The sequence below is a fragment of the Marmota marmota genome, unplaced genomic scaffold (genome assembly GCF_001458135.2).
Source record: "Marmota marmota marmota unplaced genomic scaffold, marMar, whole genome shotgun sequence".
NCBI lineage: Eukaryota > Metazoa > Chordata > Mammalia > Rodentia > Sciuridae > Marmota > Marmota marmota.
In genome coordinates, this window is record NW_025999891.1 from 5685463 (window position 1) to 5710044 (window position 24582).

The window sequence follows — 24582 nt, forward strand, 5'->3', positions numbered from 1 at the left end:
ATGGTGTCTTATAATTGACGGTGGCCTTTTTGTTTCTTTTGGTACAGCAAATGATGACATACCTACAATTGTTAATGTTGAGTCTACAAAATATCTGTGTGTGTGTGTGTGTCTATTAAGTGTTTGCTGAACGAGTTGCCTAGTGTGTGTATTTGTGAAAGCCATAGACCAAAAATTTCTCCCAATGTTTTCATGTTTTGGAAAATTGTTTTTTATATAGGAGTTAACCTGATATTAAACCTTTAGCATTTTAATAGATTTTCATTAAATCTTACTAGATTAATGCTATGAATAATATAAATGGTATCAAGATAATTTCCAGAGTTAAAAACAATACTATTTTATGGTTTATATTTAGTGTTTCTAGGGCTGGGGTTGTAGCTCAGTGGTAGAGTGCTTGCCTCGCATGCGTGAGGCCCTGGGTGCGATCCTCAGTACCACATTAAAAAGAAAAATAAAGATATTGTGTCCCATCTACAACTAATATATATAAAAAATTTAGTGTTTCTAATAATAACACACATTTGGTGGTATAAAATATGTCTATAAGTCTGTTTTGCAAAGCTTTTTAGAATGAATGAATTCCTCCCCCTTGCCCCCTCCCTCCCTGCTCCCTCTGTGCTCTCTCCCTTCTTCTCCCCCTCCTTCTTCCTTTTTTCCCCCTCCCTCCCTTCCCAGGGGAACTTTACTACTAAGCTACATCTCCAGTCCTTTGTAGTTAGAGATAGGATCTCACTAAGTTGTTGAGGCTTGCCTCAAATTTGTAATGTTTCTGTCTCAGCTGCCACTACAGGATTGTGCTACTGTACTCAGCTATAATGAATTTCTTAAGTTTAAATAACTATTTTCCTGCATCTAATATCTGATTCTTACAAGGTGATACTATGTTTTTGTTTTATTTTCAGAGTCTTACCTTTAAAGAAAAAGTAACAAGCCTTAAATTTAAAGAAAAACCTACGGATATGGAGACAAGAAGTTATAAGTATCTTCTCTTGTCCATGGTGAAACTAATTCATGCAGATCCAAAGCTTTTACTTTGTGTAAGTACTTTCAAAGGAACCATAAATCAAGGTGCATTCCAATATCTATACTCTTTGTTCTTTTTAATTTTGCCTTGCTGTTGTCAAACAGTTTAGCTTTTTGTTCCCCTTTTTCTTTTCATCAACTTTCTGTTTTCATTGACTCTGCTTGCAGATACTGTATTGGAAGGAGAATGATGAAAATGATGTGGTTAGTACTTATTTATTGTTGTAACTCTGTTTTTATTGCCTCAGATGGTATTAGATTTCTGAGAACATCACACAATAATTAGGAACTGATGTAAATTCGGTAAATGAGTGATTAAAGTAATCACATGAAGTGATTAAAAGCATGAGCTCTGGAGACAGACTAATTTACTAGCTAGGTGATTTATTTAACCTCTTTGTGCCTTAGATTTTTCACCTGAAATATTGGAATAATACTAGTTTCTACCTCAGAGAGATCATTAAGAAAATTGAAATAGTATATAGAAAGTTTTTATGAACAGTTCCTGGCATATAATAAGCACTAAAAAATGTTAGCTTTTGTTAATACTGAAAAGAGAGTTAGCATTAATATTATTAATGTCCCTGCTATGACAGTTCTATATTATGAAGTTAATAGGAGAACATATTTAACCTTTGTCAAGGTTCTGCAGTTCTTAGAGTGTAGCAGCAAGCAAAGTTTATTACTGCTTTATTCAGTAACACGCTTTTTAAGGGCTGTGGTACTTTCAGTTTTGATCGAGTTTTTTACATTACTGTAATGTAGGGGTTCCATGAAGCCCCTGAATTATGAAAAAATGTATATTTTAAGGAATTTTTCTGGATATAGAGGAAATGAGAAAACAGTGAGAAAGAACTCCCAAAAGGATCAGTGACCCTGAAAGAAGGCCTGATATTCTGAACTTTCCGAAAGGCCCATCCAAATTCTAGAGTCTAATAGAATAAATAGTTAAATCTTTGGCTTGGAAAACTCTGTAAAATTTGTGAGAGAGCAAATTTCAAAGTGAGCCTTTGAAAGTAATGAAATGTCTTTTTTCCTTATTTCTTTGTTACATGACACAAGTTATAATGTTACCTCATCGTGTGTGTCTCACAGTATTAGTACCACTGTTTACGTGGCTTAACTCAGGTTCAACGAATACATCAAAGTCATCAATGTCTTTTATGCTAAATATATTACTCTTTGAAGACAAGAGTTTAAGCAAAATTTGCTATTTTCCAAGAGTTATAGAAACTATTTTCTTTACTGCCATCTAGTGGCTAAATAGCTATTCTCAAAGTAATGATAAGTAAAATTGTGAAAGATTTATTGTAAATATTTAATTATTCTGTAATTTATCAAAATTCTAAATCTTAGCTAATAGAAATATAGGAATAACTATTAAATGGTCTCAGTTGTGGTATTTTTAAACTAATATGATTTTATCTTCCATCTTTATCATCTTTGTCCTAATCATGTTACTCTCAATTTTTGAAGCCTCATGTTTAACCTCCAGTATTTCTTGCATCCCCTTAATCCTTTCTGTGCTCTGAAATTATAATGATCTCTTTAAAAAGCAGATCCTGTTATGCCCCCTGCCCAACTTAAAACCTTTTGGTTTTAAGAAAAATTTGGGATAAAGACCAAACTTCAGACAGATGTACTAAGTCTTGCAAAACCTTTCTCTCATCTACCAGTTCTTCTACATCTAGCTTATGTTTTGTCTTCTTACTCAAGTCATAATATAATGGCTCTTCTTTCAATTCTTGTTACCATATTCCCTCATATCTGCCTTTGTTATTTGCTTTTCTCTCTGCCTAGAATCTGTTTCTCTTTTCTTTTTATAGAGTAATTCCTAATAATTCTAAACTATTGTCCCCGCCCTAGGAAGCCTCTCTAACTAGGCTATATTTCCCTGGTATAGGCTCTCATTGCAGATATAACTTTATTGTACTTATCTCATTTGTAGTTTTACATTTGTCCTATACCATCCTAATTATTTTATTGATGTTTTTTTCCTCCTGAAACTACATGCTGCTGGAGGGTAGAAAATGCCTTTTTAAAATTTGTTTTTTCTTTGGTATTCAGTAAATATTATTGGGGAATGAATGAATGAATGAATGAATATAAATGTTGGAAAATAGGTTAACAGTTTTGAATTACAAATATACTTTTGGGGAACGGCCTACCTCAGTCATTATAATAGGGAAGGATTTGTAGTTAGGATAAATATGGACACAAGGTAAGATGGCTTCACTTAAATGAAGCATTTTGTTTATTTGTTTGTGGTACTGGGGGTTGAACCCAAGGGCACCCTACTAGTGACCTACATCCCCAGCCCATTTTATATTGTATTTTGAGAAGGGGTCTTGCTGAGTTGCCTAGGCTGGCCCTAAACTTATGATCCTCAGACTCCTGAGTAGCTGGAATTGCAGGCATGTACCATCACACACCATGTATTTTTGAAGTGTAAATACATCTTCTAAGTTATGGGAAACATTTCACACTTTTCCAGCTTCTTTTTTTGAGTATGGGTGAAGTACTGGGGTTTGAACCCAGAGACGCTTAACCAATGAGCCACACCCCCAGCCCTTTTTATATCTTATTTAGTTTTTGAGCTAAGATCTTGCCAAGTTGCTTAGGGCCTTGTTATGTTGCTGAGGCTGGCTTTGAACTTGTGATCATCTTGCCTCAGCCTCCTGAGCTGCTGGGATTAAAGGCGTGTACCACTGTGCCAGGCACATTTTAATATCTTTAATTAGGTATTCACATTTATACAATCAATACTTTTCTTTGCTTGGTGCAATATATTTTTCCACAATGAAAAGGATTGAAATATGGCTCTCTGGAGGTGTGGATTCTAGTCCTCTTTGACATCAGCTCTGTGGATTTGAATAGGACGTTTCTACTATACAAAATGGCTCTACAGGAAAATCATGCAGTCTTCTTCCAATATGTGTGTTTTTTGTTTTAAAATATGCAATCATTTGTAAGCTCAGAACCAGTAAGTGGGCTGGGGTTGTGGCTGAGTGGTAGAGCACTTGCCTCCCATGTGTGAGACACTGGGTTAGATCCTCAGCACCGCATAAAAATAAATAAAAAGATATTATGTCCATCTATTTAGAAAAAAGAAAAAACCAGTAAGTTCCAAACCAGACTTACATTATTTAGGCAGTATACTGTTGAAAAAAAATTACTTACACTTCATTTATTTTTTATTTTATTTTTATTTTTTGCCATGCTGGAGATCAAACTCAGGGCCTTGCTCAGACTAGACAAGCACTCTGCCATTGATCTACATCCCAAGTTCTTAATACTTGTGGCTCAGCGGTAGAGCACTCACCTAGAACGTTCAAGGCCCTGGGTTCAATCCTCAACACCACATAAAAATAAATAAAATAAAGGTATTGTGTCCAACCAACTACAACTAAAAAGTAAATATTAAAAAAAGAAAGAAAAGCTAATGTTTATTTTTATTTCTTTTAATTATAAATTTCCATGGGTATTATTTACATTAATGAATAAGTATAAATGTGGATTAAAAGAATCTATAACAAATGCTGTTTTGATTTAAAAAAATTTTTTATTGAGTTAAAATTCACATACCATGCAATTCACCATTTTAAAATGTGTAATTCAGTGGTTTTTAGAATATTTACAAGGTTCTGTAACTATTACCACTAACTCTAGAACATTTTTATCACCTCTAAAAGAAATTTAGTACCAATTATCAATTGCTCTCTTCTCCTCTTCATGATCCCTGTCAGTTTTGTTTTGTTTTAATTGACGTTTGCTCTTTCCTTTGCAGAATCCAAGAAAACAGGGGCCCGAAACCCAAGGCAGTACAGCTGAATTAATTACAGGGCTCGTCCAACTGGTCCCTCAGTCACACATGCCAGAGATTGCTCAGGAAGCAATGGAGGTAAGGGGGAAATGAATTCTAGACTCTTGAAGGAAAGGCTATGAATGTGTACATTATTTTTAAAAATTTCTATGTAATTTTTTTAAATTGGTGCACTATAATTATACATTATAGTGAAATTCATTATTGCATATTTTATGTGCACACAACATAACAATATAATTTGATCAGGTTAATTTCCCATTTCCCAAAACCTCTTCTTTCCTTCTCTATATACATTCTTGATGTTCCTCTGGTGTATAAGTCTTCTATGGGTAATAGGTAGATATCATTTCTGGAAATGGTATGTTTGTGTCTATGTAATATTTTAGAAATTCCATGGAGAAAGAAAGGGTTGATTTGCCTTATGTCATAGGTAGCAGCAGTGTTGGGTGAAATTCATTTTTTGTTTGTTTGCTTGTTTGGTGTTTTTTTTTTTTTTTTTTTTGAGCCTGGTCTCATTGTATTGCCCAGCGTGGCCTCAAACTCCTGGACAAGTGATCTTCTCATCCCAGCCTCCTGAGTAGCTGGGATTACATTGTGCAAATTCTTATGCTTAATAAAAAAGGTCAAAATTTTCTATTTGCAGTTTATTTTTTAAACTTACTAAAATGTCATTTTTAAAATTGGAGCATATTTTGCCTACCAATAAGTTCATTTTAAGGTGTGCATTTTGAGCATATCCACAGTTTTACAATTACTATCTAATTCCAGAACACTTTTATCACCCCAAAAAGAAGCCCATCATTCCAGATCCCCACTCCTTTAGTAATTGGATGCTTTTCTGTGTCTTTTGAAGTTTTAAAGTAGTCCAAAGTTAAACATGTATTTATCTTTTCCTATTGTGAGGCAGGTTATCAGTGACATCATTTACAGTTGAAGCATTTGATTTGGTTTTAAAGAAAAAAAAATCAGTTCTCCTTATGTATCCCAATAATATTTTTATTGGAATTTTAATAAAAAGCTTCAAAGAATCTCTAAATATTTTGACCAAAGACTCAAATAATACAGAGATCAACTATGTTTGTTGGAGTAAGAGTAGGGGAAAACATTGTCGACTTGGAGTTAAGGTTGGGTATTGAAGGAGGGGTATACACTTTGCTCTTTATATAAGAATAATGTATTTATGTGATAATTGTATATTTAAAGTAAATTATTTAATTCCTGTTAACGCTCTGTGTACCAAATTCGAAGTTTAATTTTATGGTCAATTGAATTACTTTAGGATGAATAATCTGTTATGAAATACATGTTTAATACACTCCCTATATAACTTATCTTGTCAGTAAATATCTGTGGGAAGCAAGATAATTTCCACTTTATCTTTTGCTGTGTGCATTAATTTTGGGGAACCCCTTTACTAGGGATTAACCGTTTTATTTTTAATAATTTTATTATGTTTTACAATGTCTTAGTCTCATTGCTGAAATGAAAAATCTAAACTTTTTTTGGGGGGACCTGTTGTTTTAAATTTCTAAGAAGGGGATGGGAATGAACTTTTTATTACAGAAAGTTCTTTATTTAAATCATTTAGTTTGTTTCTGAAAGCAATTTTTATGTGTCTATATTATTCTGAGTTCATCATTTAACTTTGTGTGTGCTGTTTAGAGTAAACATGGCAGGAATAAAGTGATTTCATTCTGTATGGTATTCCTTAAGAGATTTGTGTTCTCTAGGGTTTCTCCCTTTTGTCTTTACTGTATATCAAGTCTTTGTAGCTTTACATAGCTCAATTTGTTAGTATTTATAAAATAAGTACTAACTAAAGTTTATTTTTTCCCAAATTTTTTTGAGTGAGTTTTCTCTCTTTTTTTTTAAAATTCAGGCTTTGCTGGTTCTTCATCAGTTAGATAGCATTGATTTGTGGAATCCTGATGCTCCTGTAGAAACATTTTGGGAGATTAGGTATATGTACTTTTAATTTTTAAATTCAATTTAAACTTTTAATTTTAGAGTTTTTGTATTTAAATATTAACTGTATAATTCTTTTATTTTATTATAAAAATTTACTAATTTATACCTCTAGAGTGCTTATGAGTTTGTATTTTTATCTGACTATAAATTGTTAGAATATTTTTTATTCTAATAGCAACATTATAGCAATGTACAAAATAAATTTTTAAAAATAGTACTAAATTTTATCATCCAGGCACAAGTACTCTTGCTTGATATAGTCTGTTTTATCTTTCTTTGTATAAACACAGTTTATAACTGTGTTTCTAATAGATTTTTACAGTTATAAACATACAGGGTTAATATTTTATAACTTTTTTTTAGTTTTTAAAATTATATTTCATAAATCTTCTATAATACTCATACTTTTGATGAATGAATTAATAATGGACATTTGCTTAAAAGGCAAAAATACAGACAATTTAATTTCATTGTCTATTTCTTAGGTTAATTAAGTAAATTATCTTTTAATGAACACAAAGGCACTACATGGAGGAATGTTTAAATATGTAAACCTCAAGTTTTGCCATTTTTTTAAACTTTTTTTAGTTGTAGATGGACACAATATCTTTATTTTCTTTATTTTTTATGTGGTGTTGAGGATCAAACCCAGTGCCTCACATGGGCTAGGCAAACGCTCTACCACTGAGCCACAACCCCAGCCCCGCCATTATCTTTTAATAGAATTGGGTGTGCTGAGTCACTTGGCAGTAGATCTGTCCAATAAGAATACAGTGTAAACCACAGGTATAATAAAGTAAAAAGAAATATGTAAAGTTAATTTTAATAATATATTTTATTTAACCTAGTTTATATACATACCTAGAATATTAAAATTTCAACATAAAATGAATGAATTGTTAATGAGATATTTTGTATTCTTATTTTCACAAAGCCTTCACAGTTTGGTGTCACGCAACACATCTCAATTTAGGAAGCCATATTTAAAGTGCTCGGAAGACACATATGACTCACTGGTGGCTACTATGTTGGACAATATAGCTTTAGAACAGAGATCAGCAAATCTGTGCTCTAAAAGGACAGGATAGTAACTCTGCTAGGCTTAGTTATCCAGTCTGTTGTAATTATTCACTTCTGCTTTTGGAGCAAGAAAGCAGCCAAAGACAACATGTGAATGAATGGGTCATGGCTGCATTCCACTAAAACTTTATTTAAAAAAGCAAATGGTGGTTTGCAGACTGCTGCTGTATGGCACTGGATTTATATACAGTATCTGCTATGCATATGATTTCTTCTTATGCCCACTTCAAGGGTGGGATACATAGATGAAACACTGAGAGTCTGGGGAGCAGGGGTCTTATAAGTACTTGCTTTTTAAATATATTCCTTTGATTGTAGTGCTACTAACAGTTGGATAACTGTTTCTGTTAAACAAACCTACAAGAGAAACTAAGCTTCTCTAAATTTATATTCATTATGAGAGAATGCCATTCTTTTATACTGGTTATATTTGTACTAGGTTATTTATACATGATAATGGTAACAATTAACTTTATGTTACTACAGTTCACAAATGCTTTTTTACATCTGCAAGAAATTAACTAGCCATCAAATGCTTAGTAGCACAGAAATTCTCAAGTGGTTACGGGAAATTTTGATCTGCAGGAATAAGTTTCTTCTTAAAAATAAGGTAAGGAAAATTACCTCTTTAAAATTGGAAGAATATTTGAAATAGTAATGGGACTAAGTAAGGGACTGTTTTTTAACCAAATTAGGTTCTGCTTGAGCTCCCTCCTCCCTTCTATTGGGTCCTTAAGAGAAATATATGTGCAGAAGACAATAACCAACAAATGAACATTCAAAAAAATTATTCTGAGGTTTTGATCTTAAAACTGTAATGTTGATGAATTCGAGTTGGCTGAAGTAGGCCTTGGGCAGGCCTAGGTAGAGTGGAGGTTGATATGACCTAAGTAGGCTGAAAAGTGTATTCTTTCTTTATTCTCAAGTCCATATATAAGAATTGGTTCTCATGACTAGATTAATCCAGGGAATGTTGTCTGTCAAGAATCTGAAGGGGAATCAGGTATGGTGTGTAGGTCTATAATACCAGCTACTTGAGAGGTCGAGGCAGGAGGATCACAAATTTAGGGCCAGCATGGATAGTTTAGCAAGATCCTGTTTCAAAATAAAAGAAAAAATAAAGGGCTGGGAATGTAGCTCAGTGGCAAGGTGCTTGCTTAGCATGTATAAAGCCCTGAGTTCAATCCCCAATACCAGAGTGGGCAGGGGGAGGTAATGGGAAGAGGTCCTTAGTCTAGGTTTATTTATATTCTTTCCATAAAAATTTCATTTTTTGAAAAGATTAGTAGAATTCTTTTTCCTTATATTGGAGTAAAATTTTTTGATTGTGAACTACTGAAACATGGTGAGGTTGTAGGGAACAGGAATATTTCTTTTAACATAGTTTTTATTTTATTTTTATTTTAAATATTTATTTTTTAACTGTAGTTGGACACAATACCTTTATTTATTTATTTATATGTGGTGCTGAGGATCGAACCCAGCACCACATATAAATAAGGCCCCCGCACGTGCTAGGCGAGCACTCTACCGCTGAGCCACAACCTCAGTCCATTAACATAGTTTTTATAATTCATCAATTCTTCAATTCTGGTATAGTTTTAAGAGTAAAACTTAATGTTTTTTTCTTTTAATCCAGTTCTAGAAGGTATGAGAAATCATGAGTGTATTGAACTTATATGCTTTTTTAGTACCATGAATCTTGTTAAATTTTTTGTTTAAAAATATGCTAATGGAGCTGGGCACCGTGGTGCATGCCAGAAATCCCAGCAGTTGAGGAGGCTGAGGCAAGAGTATTGCAGGTTCAAAACCAGCCTCAACAATTTAGTGAGGCCTTTGCAACTCAGTGAGAATTTGTCTGTAAATAAAATATAAATAGGGCTGGGGATGTGGTTTGGTGGTTAAGCGCCCCTGGGTTCAATTCCTAGTACCCCTGCAAAACCGAAATAAATAAATAAATAAATAAATAAATAAATAAATTTTAAAAAAGTGCTGGGCTGGGGTTGTGGCTCAGTGATAGAGCACTTGCCTAGCATGTGTGAGGCACTGGATTCGATTCTCAGTACCACATATAAAAAAATAGATAAATAAAGGTCCATCAATAACAAATAAAAATATTTTAAAAAATAAATAAAAAGTGCTAATGGTGAGGCAAGTTTATTCACATTTATTTTATCTTTGTGTGTTAACATAGTGGAGTTTGAGATTATCCCCCAAATAAGAAAAGAGATTAGACTTCAAAGTTTTATGCCCTTGCTTGTGGTATATCTAAAGTACAAACGTTAGTAATCAGTTTATAGTACTGTCATCAGTGAAATCACTCCTATGATATAGTTGTTAATAGACTCTTATTTCAAATGAGTCAAGTTCCAGTTATCCTGACATAGCACAGGATAAAATCTTATGGCAGAAAAACTTTGTCATTTCTAATTGACCAAGATTACATTATAGATTTCATTAGAGTGTTTTTATATTTGTTGACACGATATTTGTGTTCATGTTAGACTTAATTTACAATCATAGAATCCACTCTTTTTCAACTTTTAAAAATTTTTTAGTTGTAGATGGACACAGTGCTTTATTATGTTTATTATGTGGTGCTGGGGATTGAACCCAGGGCCTCACACATAGTAGGCAAGTGCTCTGCCACTGAACTACAATCCCAGCCTCAAAATCCAGTCTTTTTGATGATTTGGAGAGTTTAAAACAGAGTAGTTTCAAAGACATTGAGCCAACATGATTTGTCCTAGTGGGTTCTGATGACTGTCTCTCCAGGTGAGGCATTGGGATGGGGAGGAGAGGTTTTTCTAGGATGTTGTTAAACAGGAAGACAGCTCATAACAAATATTTGTTCCTTTTGGTTTTCAGTGCTGTGGTAGAGCTTATTTCTTTTTTTTTAGCAGGCAGATAGAAGTTCCTGTCACTTTCTCTTCTTTTATGGAGTAGGATGTGATGTTCCTGTTAGTGGAAATACCACTCAAATGTCCATGGATCATGAAGAATTACTCCGTACCTATACTCCTGGAGCATCTCTGCGGAAGGGAAAAGGAAACTCTTCTATGGTAAGTAGCTTTTGGGGGATAATTTTCCTGTCTGATCATTTGTGCTCTTATTTTTTTAATTTTTTTTCCTGGAGGAACTTTGTTAAATGTCAGCCAGGTAATTTAGCATGGTAATTAAAAACTGCTTAGATTCTTGTTGTATCGATACTCTTTATAGAACTTTGGGCCATTTAACATATATATGCCTCGGTTTCTCAGCTTTAAAGTGGGGATAATAACAATTATTTTCTCAAAGTTGTTGTGAGGTTCAAATAGATTATTTGATTATTTGCTACTATAACTGATAACTATAATTATTATAATCCTCCATCTAATAAGAAAGATCATTCATACCTAGAAGTTTAAAAGTTGAATCAACAAAGATTTAAATTTCCTGGAATTGAAACCAAAATATTTTATTTAATGTTGTGGATGAATCTTTCCAAGAATTTTGCTTGTATATCCAATTTCTCTTAAACATGAATCATTGTACAAGTGAAAATATCAGATCATAATAGAAGAATTTCTTTTCCAGAAGGAATCTCTTTTTATCTTTAATTTTTTAAAATTTATTTTTTAGTTGTAGTTGGACATAATAATACTCTTATTTTATTTATTTATTTTTATGTGGTGCTGAGGATTGAACCTAGGGCCTTGCATGTGCTAGGCAAGTGCTCTACTGCTGAGCCACAACCCCAGCCCTATCTTTAATTTTTTATTGAGCGGAAAAAACCCAGCTAAGCAGAATATGCATTACTTGCTAGATTTGTTTTTGTTTTGTAGATAAGTTTCTTCATTTCATGTTTGAACTACATGATTTAGAATGTAGTGTATTTTTTACTGTAATATTTAGTTCTTTTTTAAGCCCTTTTTCAATCACTGCTGTAATATATTTATTTCTTGTCTCTAGGAACTAAGTAGAATTTCCTGTTATTTCTTCTTCCTTTGTAATTTATACTTGACTGGAAAGCGCATTGTGTTTTTTTCTTGTGAAGATTTATGTCATGGTGGTTTACTTGTGAATCTGCTAGACTTTATTTACATTTCTGAAGTCTAGAACGGTATAGTACCTATTTGTTTCCAAATTTGACAGATTATCACATCATGTTGGTTCAAAATTTCTCATTTAGAACAAGATATGTTTGAAAAAAATCATGATTAAGGAGAAAAGCTTTTGTGAGTTTTGTATGCTTCATAGTTTATTGCATTTATTGTTGAGTTTTATAAATAAAATTTCCTAAGTTGCAAATATGTATCCTACTCATGACTCCCAGGATGGTGCAGCAGGGTGCAGTGGAACCCCGCCAATATGCCGACAAGCCCAGACCAAGCTAGAAGTGGCCTTGTACATGTTTCTGTGGAGTCCTGACACTGAAGCTGTTCTGGTTGCCATGTCCTGTTTCCGCCACCTCTGTGAGGAAGCAGATATCCGTTGTGGGGTGGATGAAGTATCAGTGCACAACTTCTTGCCAAACTATAATACATTCATGGAGTTTGCTTCTGTCAGCAATATGATGTCAACAGGTAAATATATGCATGTTTTCACTCAGTCTGCTTTGAATTGCATCACATCTGATTGTGTTAAGAATGTAAGTGTATATTTAATATTACACTTTGCAGGTTTACAGGGCTCATTTAGATATCTTAGTTGAAATTTTCTGAACAAGGCAGGATGAAATCAGTAATATTTGAAATAAATTATTAGTCTTGATGACTCTGCCTACATTGTATGCAGTGAGGTTTTAAGTAAATAACCATGTATTTGACTAAATCATAGGTAAAGGAATTGCTTTTTTACGCTGTGGATATTGTAGAGTTCAAGTTAAATACCTTCATGTGAGATGGGTGAAAAACAATTTTCATCTTCATCAAATTTGAAGCTTTCATTCTGTTTCTCCTCTTGCTGTTTTGGATAGGCTTGTCAAGTTCTGCAATGGCAAGCAGGGCAATAACTTGATGTGCTGTTGTCTTTGTTTAGGAAGAGCAGCACTTCAGAAAAGAGTGATGGCATTGCTAAGACGCATTGAGCATCCCACTGCAGGAAACACTGAGGTATGCTCTTAGCAATAGAGATATCCCTTCTCGGCTCTCACCTTCAAATTTTTTTTTTTTAAATATTTTTTTTAGTTGCAGATGAACACAATACCTTTATTTATTTATTTTCATGTGGTTCTGAGGATCGAACCCAGTGCCTCACACATGCTAGGCAAGTCTCTACCTCTGAGCCCAAATTCCAGCCCCCTCACCTTCAATTTTAAAGCCTCCTGTTGTGGGTATGATCACGAATAGCTTTTGAAGCAAATATGAGAAATGTGCATATTACAAGTAGGGTACTATATTTGTAATATGTTCAAATTTGAAGTTTGAAGCCTGGCAGGCACTGATGGATTTTTAGCTTTGGCTTAAAGTTGCTTTCAAGTGATAATTGGTTTCGTTTTAGGCTTGGGAAGATACACATGCAAAATGGGAACAAGCTACAAAACTAATCCTTAACTACCCAAAAGCAAAAATGGAAGATGGTCAGGTGGGTTTGTAAAATCAATTTGTGTTTATTAATTGATTTGCTAAACATATGTGCTTCACTTCAGTAATCTTTTGTGAGTTACTCTTAGTATAATTAATTTATAGTTGTTTTAAGACTAGTTATGGTTCATCTAGATCTGACTGTCTAATATGGAATAAATAGCCACTAACTATTTATGGCTGTTTAAATTTAAATTAAAAATTAAATACAATTAAATTCATATCCTCAGTCATATAGTAGACACTCTTCAAGTACTGCATGGCCAATGTGGCAGTTATTTACTATATGGACAGTAGAGATATAAAATATTTCCATCATTTCAGAAATATTGGATGTGCTGCTAAAGACTACTTAGGGTAGAGACCATTTCTTTATCCTCTTTTTTGCTCTTTCTCCCTTCTTCAAGTTATCTCACAGAATTTTCAGAAAAGGGATAACGAAGGAAAATAAATTAAAATTGAAACAATTCATTTTGCTATTTTGTTAGGTATTCTGATTAAGGATTCCAATGGACAGGTTAAATGAAATTTAAAAATTTAGACCTTTTTTTATCAGTTATTATCAATTATTTTATTATCTGTAAACCAAGAAATTAATAATTGTTATTGTGTATATTTGATTTATGTCATCCATATTGCTTTCAATATTAGGTGTTTGAAAGTGTAATTTGTATTTATGTATATTTATATAACTCATGTTGCTGTCGTTAAAGAGTGTTTTTCTACCATGTGTAATTAGAACAAGAACAAAGTTTTGTTTTTGTCAAGTAAAATTATACACCTAATAACATTATTTTGAGAGGGTATGTAGCTTTAACGTGAAGGCCTTTTTGGGTGTTTAATTGATATATATATTTAATCGATATATAATTCATGTATACAATTCACTGATTTAAAGTGTCCTATTCAATGACTGTTTTTATTGTATTCACAGTTGTGTTAAAATCATGCAGTCAATTTTAGATTATTTTCATCATCTCAAAAAAAACCCCTTTAGCTATATCTGCCTCTTGCCCCCTACTTTCTTGCCTTTCTGTCCCTGCCTTTCTAGCCCTAGGCAACCACTAATCTGTTTTCTGTCTCTGTAGATTTTCTTCTTTGGGACATTTCCTATAAATGGAATCATAGACTATGAGGGCTTCTGTGACTGGCTTATTTCCCTTAGCATAATGTTTTCAAGGTTCATCGACATAAAAGTTTTGTTAAAAGAAATTTGATATTCTGGATTGATTTGTTAGTCTAGCTGTGACAAAAATACATCAGTGGTTCTTTGGAAATGTGTATGGTAATTTCAAGTTATGCTTTTTAAAATGTAAAAATATGTACTTTTATACTGGGAGAAATAATTAAAAGGGTAATTTATCAAATTTTAGTCAATTTAGGTTGAATTCATACTTTTCACAAAAAATTTTGTTTAGGCTGCTGAAAGCCTTCATAAGACCATTGTTAAGAGACGAATGTCCCACGTGAGTGGAGGAGGATCCATAGATTTATCTGATACAGACTCACTACAGGAATGGATCAACATGACTGGCTTCCTTTGTGCTCTTGGGGGAGTGTGTCTGCAGCAGAGAAGCAATTCTGGCCTGGCAACCTATAGCCCACCCATGGGCCCAGTCAGTGAACGTAAAGGTTCCATGATTTCAGTGATGTCTTCAGAGGGAAACACAGATACACCTGTCAGCAAATTTATGGATCGGCTGCTATCCTTAATGGTGTGTAATCATGAGAAAGTGGGACTTCAGATACGGACCAATGTTAAAGATCTAGTGGGTTTGGAATTGAGTCCTGCTCTTTATCCAATGCTATTTAACAAATTGAAGAATACCATCAGCAAGTTTTTTGACTCCCAAGGACAGGTAAAGTATTCTCTGCTTTATTTTTTACCCTCCTATGAATGAAGGATTTTTCTTTCCTATTGTTTATATAAGGTACTGGCATGAATATTCACTGACAGTTTTTAAAAATAGGCAAAATATTCTAGGTGCAGTGGTATACTTCTGTAATTCCAGCAATTTGGGAGGCTGACTTGGGAGAATCCCAAGTAGGGGGACAGTGTGGGCAACTTAGTGAGATCCTGTCTCAAAAAAAATTTTTTTTTTTTAAAGGGCTGGGTTGTAGCTCAATGGTAGAACACTCCTGGGTTCAATCCCCAGCCCTGCCAAAATAAGTCAATAAATAAATGAATAAAAATAGGTTACAAAAAGAAGAGTCATTAAGCTTAGGGATCTATTTGCTTCTTAGGAACTGTAGCATATAAGTGTGCCTGGAGGTTTGAATGTCTGTATATTTATCTGAGCATATACCTGTGTGTCTTATTTCTGTGTGTATATGATGTTTAAATCAGTTTCATCTCTCTATGGTCTATTTTCAGTATATTGATAGGAAATTACTGATGTATTTTTTTTATAGGTTTTATTGACTGACACCAATACTCAATTTGTAGAGCAAACTATAGCTATAATGAAGAATTTACTAGATAATCATACTGAAGGTAGCTCTGAACATTTGGGACAAGCTAGCATTGAAACAATGATGTTAAATCTAGTCAGGTAAGCATTCTGCTACTGCTACTTTAAAAGGTAAGAAAAACTCCTTATGCGTTGATACTGATAGTTATTGATAAAATAATTTGCCACCCTTTTCTTTATTGCACCCCAATTTGGGTGCACTGATAACATAACCAGAAATTGTGTATGTTCTCTCCTAAATAAAATAAAATGACAGTCATATTTAAAGTTACATTTAACCACTTTACTACAGATTAAGGCATCTAAAATATCTCTTGTTTGTATCTGATAATTTTTAAAACATTTCTATGTCTAAATAGGTATGTTCGTGTGCTTGGGAATATGGTCCACGCAATTCAAATAAAAACGAAACTGTGTCAGTTAGTTGAAGTAATGATGGCAAGGAGAGATGACCTCTCATTTTGTCAAGAGATGAAATTTAGGTGAGTTCTCAAAAGAGCAAAACTGGGGTCTTGAAAATATTATATTAAATGGAGTACAGAAAAAAAAGTAGGTACTTGGTTATCTCCGCAAAAGGGGAAATGGAAAAGGAGCACTTTGTGTTTGTTTTTCCCTGATAGCTTTTCAGACTTCTCAAAGCTTTGTGCCTGTGAAAGTTCTTCCCTTTTCTCTACTTGCATTAAGAATTCGATTCTGTTTCCAAACTGTTATCATACCAAAGGGCCATTACTGAGTACCAATATGCAAGTTGCTCATGTTTATGCCTATCTGATTTGATATGTGACAGCAATACCTATTTTATAAAGTTGTCATGTCACCTGGGTTATTTAACTGTTTGTACTGTTAAAAAATCTTATGTGTAAAGGTGTGTGTGATTTTTAAAAAGTTGCTATTTTCCTTTTCTTCACCATTTTATAGGAATAAGATGGTAGAATACCTGACAGACTGGGTTATGGGAACATCAAATCAAGCAGCAGATGATGATGTAAAATGTCTTACAAGGTACAGAAAAAAAAAAAAAGATAAAATGACTTTAAGTGTTTACAGGTTTTACTCTAGGTATTAAAACTACTCTAGTATAGCTATCACACATATATTTCATGTATATTTGTTTTTTAGATATCAAGTTTTTGCACTTGAAATATATAAAGACATGAATGTGTTTATTTTTTTAACTAAATGAGTTAGTAAAAGATTTTATGTTTGGAAAGTTAATGTTGTCAGTTTAGAAAGAATAGTCCAGTTATTGTGAAAGTACATATATAACATTTTAGATTCTATTTATTTTATGATTGGGGGGATAAAAGTATTATTTGAGGAATTAAATGTGTTGAGTCTTCCTAAGAAGTAATTGCTTAGATATGCTGTTATTTCTTTCTTTTTCTTTTTTCTTTTCTTTTCTTTTTTTTTTTTTTGGTACCTGGGATTGAACTCAGGGGCACTCAACCACTAGCCACATCCCCAGCTCTATTTTTTATTTTATTTAGAGACAGGGTCTCACTGAGTTGCTTAGCACTTCAGTTTTTTTGAGGCTGCCTTTGAACTCTCAATCTTCCTGTCTCAGCCTCCTGAGCTGCTGGGATTATAGGTGTGTGCTGTTATGGTAAATCCTTATTGACATATCAGAGAATGATTAAACATTATGAACTATATAATAACTATTAACATAGGTTTCTTTGCTTAGGCCTAGTTTGATATAGTTCATACTTTGAATTGATTGGTTGGTTGGTTGATTTTTTTTTTTTTTTTTTTTTTACCCCCCAGCCTGGTACTTTTGAACTAAGGTATTCATTAGCCNCATTACCAAGCTCTTGACATGCTTTAGTCATTTAAAATGACACTGTCTAAACTGTTTGGACCATTTTTTTTTTCTTTTTTTAGTTATCAGTGGACTTTATTTTATTTATTTATATGTGGTGCTGAGGATTGAACCCAGTGCCTCACACATACTAGGCAAGCACTCTATAACAGAGCCACTGTCCCCGCCCTGGACCATTAGTTTTAATGCCAAATATTAAAAGTGAGAAAACATTGCATCTATTTCATATTTGTCTTATGAAATGTGTACTGAAGTTTGTCAAGGTAAGATAACAAACATAACTTCATGAGATGTCACACTATCTTGATTATCCTAAGACTGGAGAGGAGCAGCTATCTAGGGCATTCTTGTGATACACTATGTTATTATTTCAGAATGTCTGATTAGCTTTCTGGTTGACATGACTTTCTCTATGTAAGGGTCAGTTTTTGTATTTCTTAGGTACTTCACCTTATTTATGAACCTTTTGAACGACTGTAGTGAGGTTGAAGATGAAAATGCACAAACAGGTGGCAGGAAACGTGGTATGTCTCGGAGGCTGGCATCCTTAAGGCACTGTACAGTCCTTGCAATGTCAAACTTACTCAATGCTAATGTGGACAGTGGTCTCATGCACTCCATAGGTGAGATAAATTGAAGACTTCATATGTAAAACTAAAAGTGTTGGCACTTAAGTAAAAAATTACTTCATCAAGGCTCTGTTGTGTTGGTAAACTTGCGTCTGTCTTTTTCAGGTTTAGGTTATCACAAAGATCTTCAGACAAGAGCTACATTTATGGAGGTTCTGACAAAAATCCTTCAGCAAGGAACAGAATTTGACACACTTGCAGAAACAGTGCTGGCAGATCGGTTTGAGAGACTTGTGGAGTTGGTCACAATGATGGGGGATCAGGGAGAGCTCCCTATAGCTATGGCTCTGGCCAACGTGGTTCCTTGTTCTCAGTGGGTAAGTTTATTGAGTAAATGGGGAAGAAGAGTGCTTGGCACATAACAAATGCTTCAAAATGTATTTGTTCAATGAATGTTTATTGGATGAATTGATGAAATTTAAGAGCTGGAAGAAAGGTTATGTACTTAAGTGGTGTGTCATTACATCACACTGGAAAATCTATTCTATCAAAAATAACTTCAGTAATAGTAAATAGTAATAGTAAATTCTCCCTAATAAGGTAATCTGTCACTGCTTGTAGATGTGTTTCTACTTAAAAGCTCTAGGAGCCAGACATGTTGGCACATGCCTGTTATCTTAACTCTACTCATGAGGCTGGGGCAGGAGGATCAAAAATTCAAGGCCAGCCTGGACAACTTAGTGAGACTGTGTTTCAAAATAAAAAGAACTGAGGATGTAGCTCAGTGGTAGAGCATTCCTGGATTCAACCCCAGTAAAACCTATGCCTCCTACCCCCATATGACTGTAGGATCATATTTCTCATAAAGTTGAATTCAAATTCTTTACCCTAGCCTATAAAGCTATACTTGATCTGGGCCCTGCCTCATCTCTGTCCTCATCTTATGCTATTTTTCCACTAAAGTTAAGCTACTTTGGCTACCCTCTGTTTCTCAGATGTGTTGTATTTGTTTCTGCCCTTAGGAAACTCTTGTTGCTGTAGCTATCTAAAATGCTTCTCCTCTGATTATTCTGATTTGATTCTTATAAGAAAACTTAACACAAGGCCTACCCTTTAAACAAAATTTTAAGTGTACAATATATAATGATATCTATAGGCAGAGTATTACATAGTAGTTCTCTAGAATTTAGTTGTCTTGCGTAACAGACTTTTTATACCTCTTGATGAACAATACCCCCAAATTATTGAAATCATCCTGAAGCCTAAAATTAGTTGATAAATCTTCAGATGTTTTGAAAGTGGACACTGAATTATCTTTTTAACCACCTGCCTATAATTCATACTAAAACTATTCCGTATGTCCCCACCCTGCTTCATTACTAGGAATTGAACCCAGGGTTTCACACATGCCAGGCAAGTACTCTACCACTGAACTACATCCCAGCCCCATAATTTTTCCATTAAAAAAAAAAAAAAAATTGGGCTGGGTGTGTAGCTCAGTGGTAGAGCACTTGTGTAGCATACAGGAGGTCTGGGTTTGATCCCTAGTATCACAAGACAAAAAATAAGTTTAAGAAGCTTTATTTTGTCTTTTGATAGTAAATAATTTCTAATGAGTAGTATATTAAATAACTTCTTATTTTGTTTTGTTCTGTTACTGGTGATTGAACCTAGGGCCTTCTGTGTAAAGGGTAAGTGCCCTGCCATTGAGTTGCATCCTCTGCCCTTAAATGACTTTGCCAAGAAATTTTATATTAGGTCAGATCTGTTAGAGCTATTTTCTAAAGGAAAACAAAATATGAAATAATATTTATTTTGTTCATTTCTTTGTTGTATGGGAATTGAACACAGGACCTTGTGCACGGTAGGCAAGGGATATATTACTGAGCTACATTCACAGCCCTTGTTTTATTTTAGTTTTTGAGAGAGGGTCTTGCTAAATTCAAGAGGGTCTTGAATTTGCAGTCTTCTTGTCTCAATCTCCCAAGTAGCTAGGATTGCACCTCTGCCACACTCAGTTGCATTTTAAAAATTTTAATTCTATTTTATAGATAGATATATTTTTAAGTTCAGTTGCTTAAAATTTTCATAATTTATGACGGGGGGGAGGGATTTGAATTGAAAAAACTATGTAACGTGCTTGGCACGTTAGAGCAGTAACTCAGGAGGGCTGAGGCAGGAGGATCACAAGTTTGCCTGCCTCAGCAATTTAGTGATAACCTGTCTCAAAATAAAAAATATAAAAAGGCCTGAGGAAGTTACTTAGTGGTAGAACACCTTTGGCTTTAGTCCCTAGTACAAAAACCAAAAACATTTAACATAGTAATTTTGGGCTGATTTGTAGAGCACTTGCCTAGCATGCACAAGGACCCAGGATCTATGCCCAACAGCACCGCCAACAACACAATCCTCATTGTAATTTAAAAAATAGGTCCTATTTTTTTACTAAATTCTCATAATTTTATTCAATAATGGAAGATAGTTTTATACTTCGTCAAATATGTATTGTGTAACTGTAGGGAATAAAGCAGAATACTGGATTTTTATAATTGATTTTGGGGGCGAGTTCTGGAGACTGAACCAAGGGGTGCTTTGCCACTGAGCCACATTCCCAGTTCTTTTTATTTTTAATTTTGAGACAGTGTCTTGCTAATTGTCTGAGGCTGGTCTAGAACTTGGAATCCTCCTGCCTCAACCTCCTGAGCTGCTGGGATTACAAGTGCGGTCCACCCAACCCTGCGGCTTCTAGATTATTTGTGGTTAGGATTATTAAACTTTTTCCTTTACTCAAATATCAGATTATTGTTATCCTGGGACCAGGTTAGGTTTAAAGGGGCTATGGACCATTATCCATAATGTCACTAGTTGATTTTTTTTTTTTTTTTAATGTTTACCTCTGTTCTCTCTAGATCTCCTCTCAGCCTGTGGTTAAACAATTTAATATGAAATCATTTTTCTTGAGTGTACCAAAACTATTGTGCTCTGGGGAATCCTAAGAGTTTTCATTTAATAATGGATGGAAATTTCAGCCTTCACTCCCACCCCTCTAACTTTGTATATAAATCTGACTGACCTTTTAAGTTCTGAATGCCCAGCCTGGGTCCTTTTCATCATGATTTCTTGAAAATCTGTAGTGTTTTCCATTTTTGTTGTTTTTCTACCTAGTTCATATTCTGTGTTATTGAGTTCCCCTAATGGTATGAGGAGAGATCTCTTTTGCTTTCCAAAGTCAATTCTACTCAGTGATTTTCTAAGAAAAGGATCTGTGCAAATGCCTCGGCAAATCAAATTAAACTCTTTGCTGTCATTCTCTATTTCATCTTTAACTTTGTGATATAATTTGAGCTGAATCCTGGGGTCTTTCTGCCCCTTGGTAAAGCCTAGGGCTCTCTTACCTTTCACTGGTTAATCTTTCACTATATGCCTACAGTAGCTGTTATCTGTCAAAAACAAATGTATACAGACAAATCCCAGAGGAAATATTAATCAGCAAGTTATTATCAACTTTGGATTGGCCTTTTTGTCAATCTTTGGCTTCCTGCTTAAGAAAAAAGTAAAATTGTTCTCACTAACACATTTTTGTTGTGTTTTTAGGATGAACTAGCTCGAGTTCTGGTTACTCTTTTTGATTCTCGGCATTTACTCTACCAACTACTCTGGAACATGTTTTCTAAGGAAGTAGAATTGGCAGACTCCATGCAGACTCTTTTTCGAGGCAACAGCTTGGCCAGTAAGATAATGACATTCTGTTTCAAGGTTTGTATCATTCACTTTTTGAGTGTATATTAAAGTTTGTCACATAGTAATTAGTATAAAATATGCAGATATAGTTATCTTTTTTAAAGCAAATTCTATGAAGCTGGCATAATAAATCTCCAGTGGTGCATTTCTTTAGGTATATGGTGCTACCTACCTACAAAAACTCTTGGATCCTTTGTTACGAATTGTTATCACATCCTCTGATTGGCAACACGTGAGCTTTGAAGTGGATCCTACCAGGTTTGTCTGCTCTCTGATTTTTTTTCAGAATCACTGCATGAGGCAAGGACTTTATAATTTCTCCCTTTCAATCTTAAAATCAGCTTAAAACTAATATTAGTTTTTAATTATGAAAGTATACATAAACATTTTGTTTAAAAAAGTGAAACATTACAGGTATTATTAATGGAGTCTTTGACTACCACCTTCAGAGACTGTTAGTTTTATTCTATTATGTCCTTTTTTCACATGTTTACATGTATGTAATTGTAGCAAATATATATATTATAATATAAGTACTTTATATTAAATGGTAATATGCATGGTTTTCAACTTAATTTTTTAAACTGTTTTAGATATTTCTAAGCCAATTTTTGAAGATAAATTTTATTTATACATTGATGAATAATATTTCATAATTTATGTTATAATTTATTTGGTCATTACCATAGCCGTGTGTGTGTGTGTGTGTGTGTGTGTGTGTGTGTGTTTTGCTGGGATTTGAGCCCAGGGCCTTACATATACTAAGTAAGTATTCTACCACTAAGCTACATCGCCAGCCCACATTTTAACTTTTGCAATAGCTTCCTAAATATTGTTCAAGCATCGTCTTTTCATTTTCAGTAGAAATTAGTCTTTTAAACGTGAAAATTTTTTAATATTTATTTTTTAGCTGTAGGTGGACACAATATTTTTATTTCATTTTTGTGTTTTTATGTGGTACTAAGGATCGAACCCAGTGCCTCACGCGTACTAGACAAGCGCACTACCACTTGGCCACAACACCAGCCCCATGAAATTTTTAAAGATATTTTTATTTGTAGATGGACACAGTATCTTTATTTTATTTCTTTATTTTTATATGGTGCTGAGGATCAAACCCAGTGCCTCATGCGTGCGAGGCGAGTGCTCTACCATTAAGCCACAACCCCAGCTCCAAACATAAAATTTTTGTGTCACTTGAGTAGAATCCACTAATGGTTCCCTTTTGACAGCAAGATAAAGAACATACTCATTTGCTTTGTAATCTGGCTGTAATCTACCTTTACTTTTTCATGTTTTCATATGTGCTCTGTATTCTAAGCTCCAAGGAATTATGCACACATTACTTACTTTTAAAGTGGTCTGGTACAAGGGATTCTTTGGGGTTGGAGGTACTTAGATATCTCTCATGTTGGCCCAAATTCAAAACCAAGAAGGCATAGGGCAGATCAAAGGAAGGTACCCAGAAACTGGAAATCAGTCTGATAAACATAATTGAAGAATGTGACTTTAGATCCTGTGGGCAAATAGGTGGCTTGCTAACACTTCATCTTGAAGTAGTTTCATCTACCTTATGCTATGCCCAGCTGGTTAACTAGAGGTTTCAGTACTAGGGGCAAGCTTTTTTACCACACAAGTGGAAAGCAGACCAAAACATATTTCTGCAGACACACATATCTAAAGAGATGAAAATGGCACTTAGCCGAGCATGATAAAACTTTTTTCCTAACTCATTCTCCTCTTATAATGAGGAATGACTTATGGGAAGGAAAAGAAGCCAGTGGTAAAGCAGGGTGCAGTTTAAACATCATCTTTTTGAAGCTTTCTCTGCCTGTAATTAGGTACCACTCACAATATGCATGAACAAAGAAATAATCCTTTTTCTATGCTGAACACCACACTGTAAGATTTGTGATGATTTGTTTTATTAGCTTATCTTCCCTCTAGATTACTGACTCTTATACATTTTCTACAACTTTTATTCCTTTTTATCGTTTCATGAGTACAGCATGGTATCTAGCTTATGGTTAACGTTTTGTAAATATTTTTTGAGTGAGTGAAAAAGTTTTTTATCCTGGTACTGGGGTTTGAACCCAGGAACTTTCTAACTTCTGAGCTAAATCCTTAGCCCTTTTCTAAAATTTTATTTTGAGACAGAGTCTTGCTAAGTTGCCTAGCCTGGCCTTGAATTTATGATCCTCCAGTCTAAGCCTGTGAGCTGACATTATAGGTGGGCATCACAATTCCTAGGTTAATGAATGAATTTTAACTGATAATCTTATGCTTGATTTTTCTTTTCTTTTTTTTTTTTTTGTTAATTTTTTTTATTGGTTGTTCAAAACATTATAAAGCTCTTGACATATCATATTTCATACATTAGATTCAAGTTGGTTATGAACTCCCAATTTTACCCCAAATACAGATTGCAGAATCACATCGGTTACACATCCACATTTTTACATAATGCCCTATTAGTAACTGTTGTATTCTGCTACCTTTCCTATCCTCTACCATCCCC

At 34.1% G+C, this 24582-nt stretch overlaps 1 protein-coding gene across 9 annotated transcripts in view; it reads left to right on the forward strand.

Annotated features, from left to right (window-relative positions):
• Nf1 (neurofibromin 1) overlaps positions 1–24582 on the forward strand; it is a 245823-nt gene that overhangs the window by 88751 nt on the left and 132490 nt on the right. For 8 of the 9 annotated variants that reach the window (XM_048794474.1, XM_048794490.1, XM_048794485.1 and 5 more), the window contains 16 exons: positions 906–1040; positions 4814–4927; positions 6732–6811; positions 8387–8510; positions 10801–10962; positions 12216–12465; positions 12920–12993; positions 13382–13465; positions 14883–15323; positions 15877–16016; positions 16295–16417; positions 16854–16937; positions 18196–18377; positions 18489–18700; positions 21918–22079; positions 22219–22322. In XM_048794474.1, coding sequence (XP_048650431.1) covers positions 906–1040; positions 4814–4927; positions 6732–6811; positions 8387–8510; positions 10801–10962; positions 12216–12465; positions 12920–12993; positions 13382–13465; positions 14883–15323; positions 15877–16016; positions 16295–16417; positions 16854–16937; positions 18196–18377; positions 18489–18700; positions 21918–22079; positions 22219–22322 — 2471 coding nt within the window. The remainder of the gene's footprint in view (positions 1–905; positions 1041–4813; positions 4928–6731; positions 6812–8386; positions 8511–10800; positions 10963–12215; positions 12466–12919; positions 12994–13381; positions 13466–14882; positions 15324–15876; positions 16017–16294; positions 16418–16853; positions 16938–18195; positions 18378–18488; positions 18701–21917; positions 22080–22218; positions 22323–24582) is intronic. The other variant, XM_048794476.1, reaches the window with a different exon arrangement.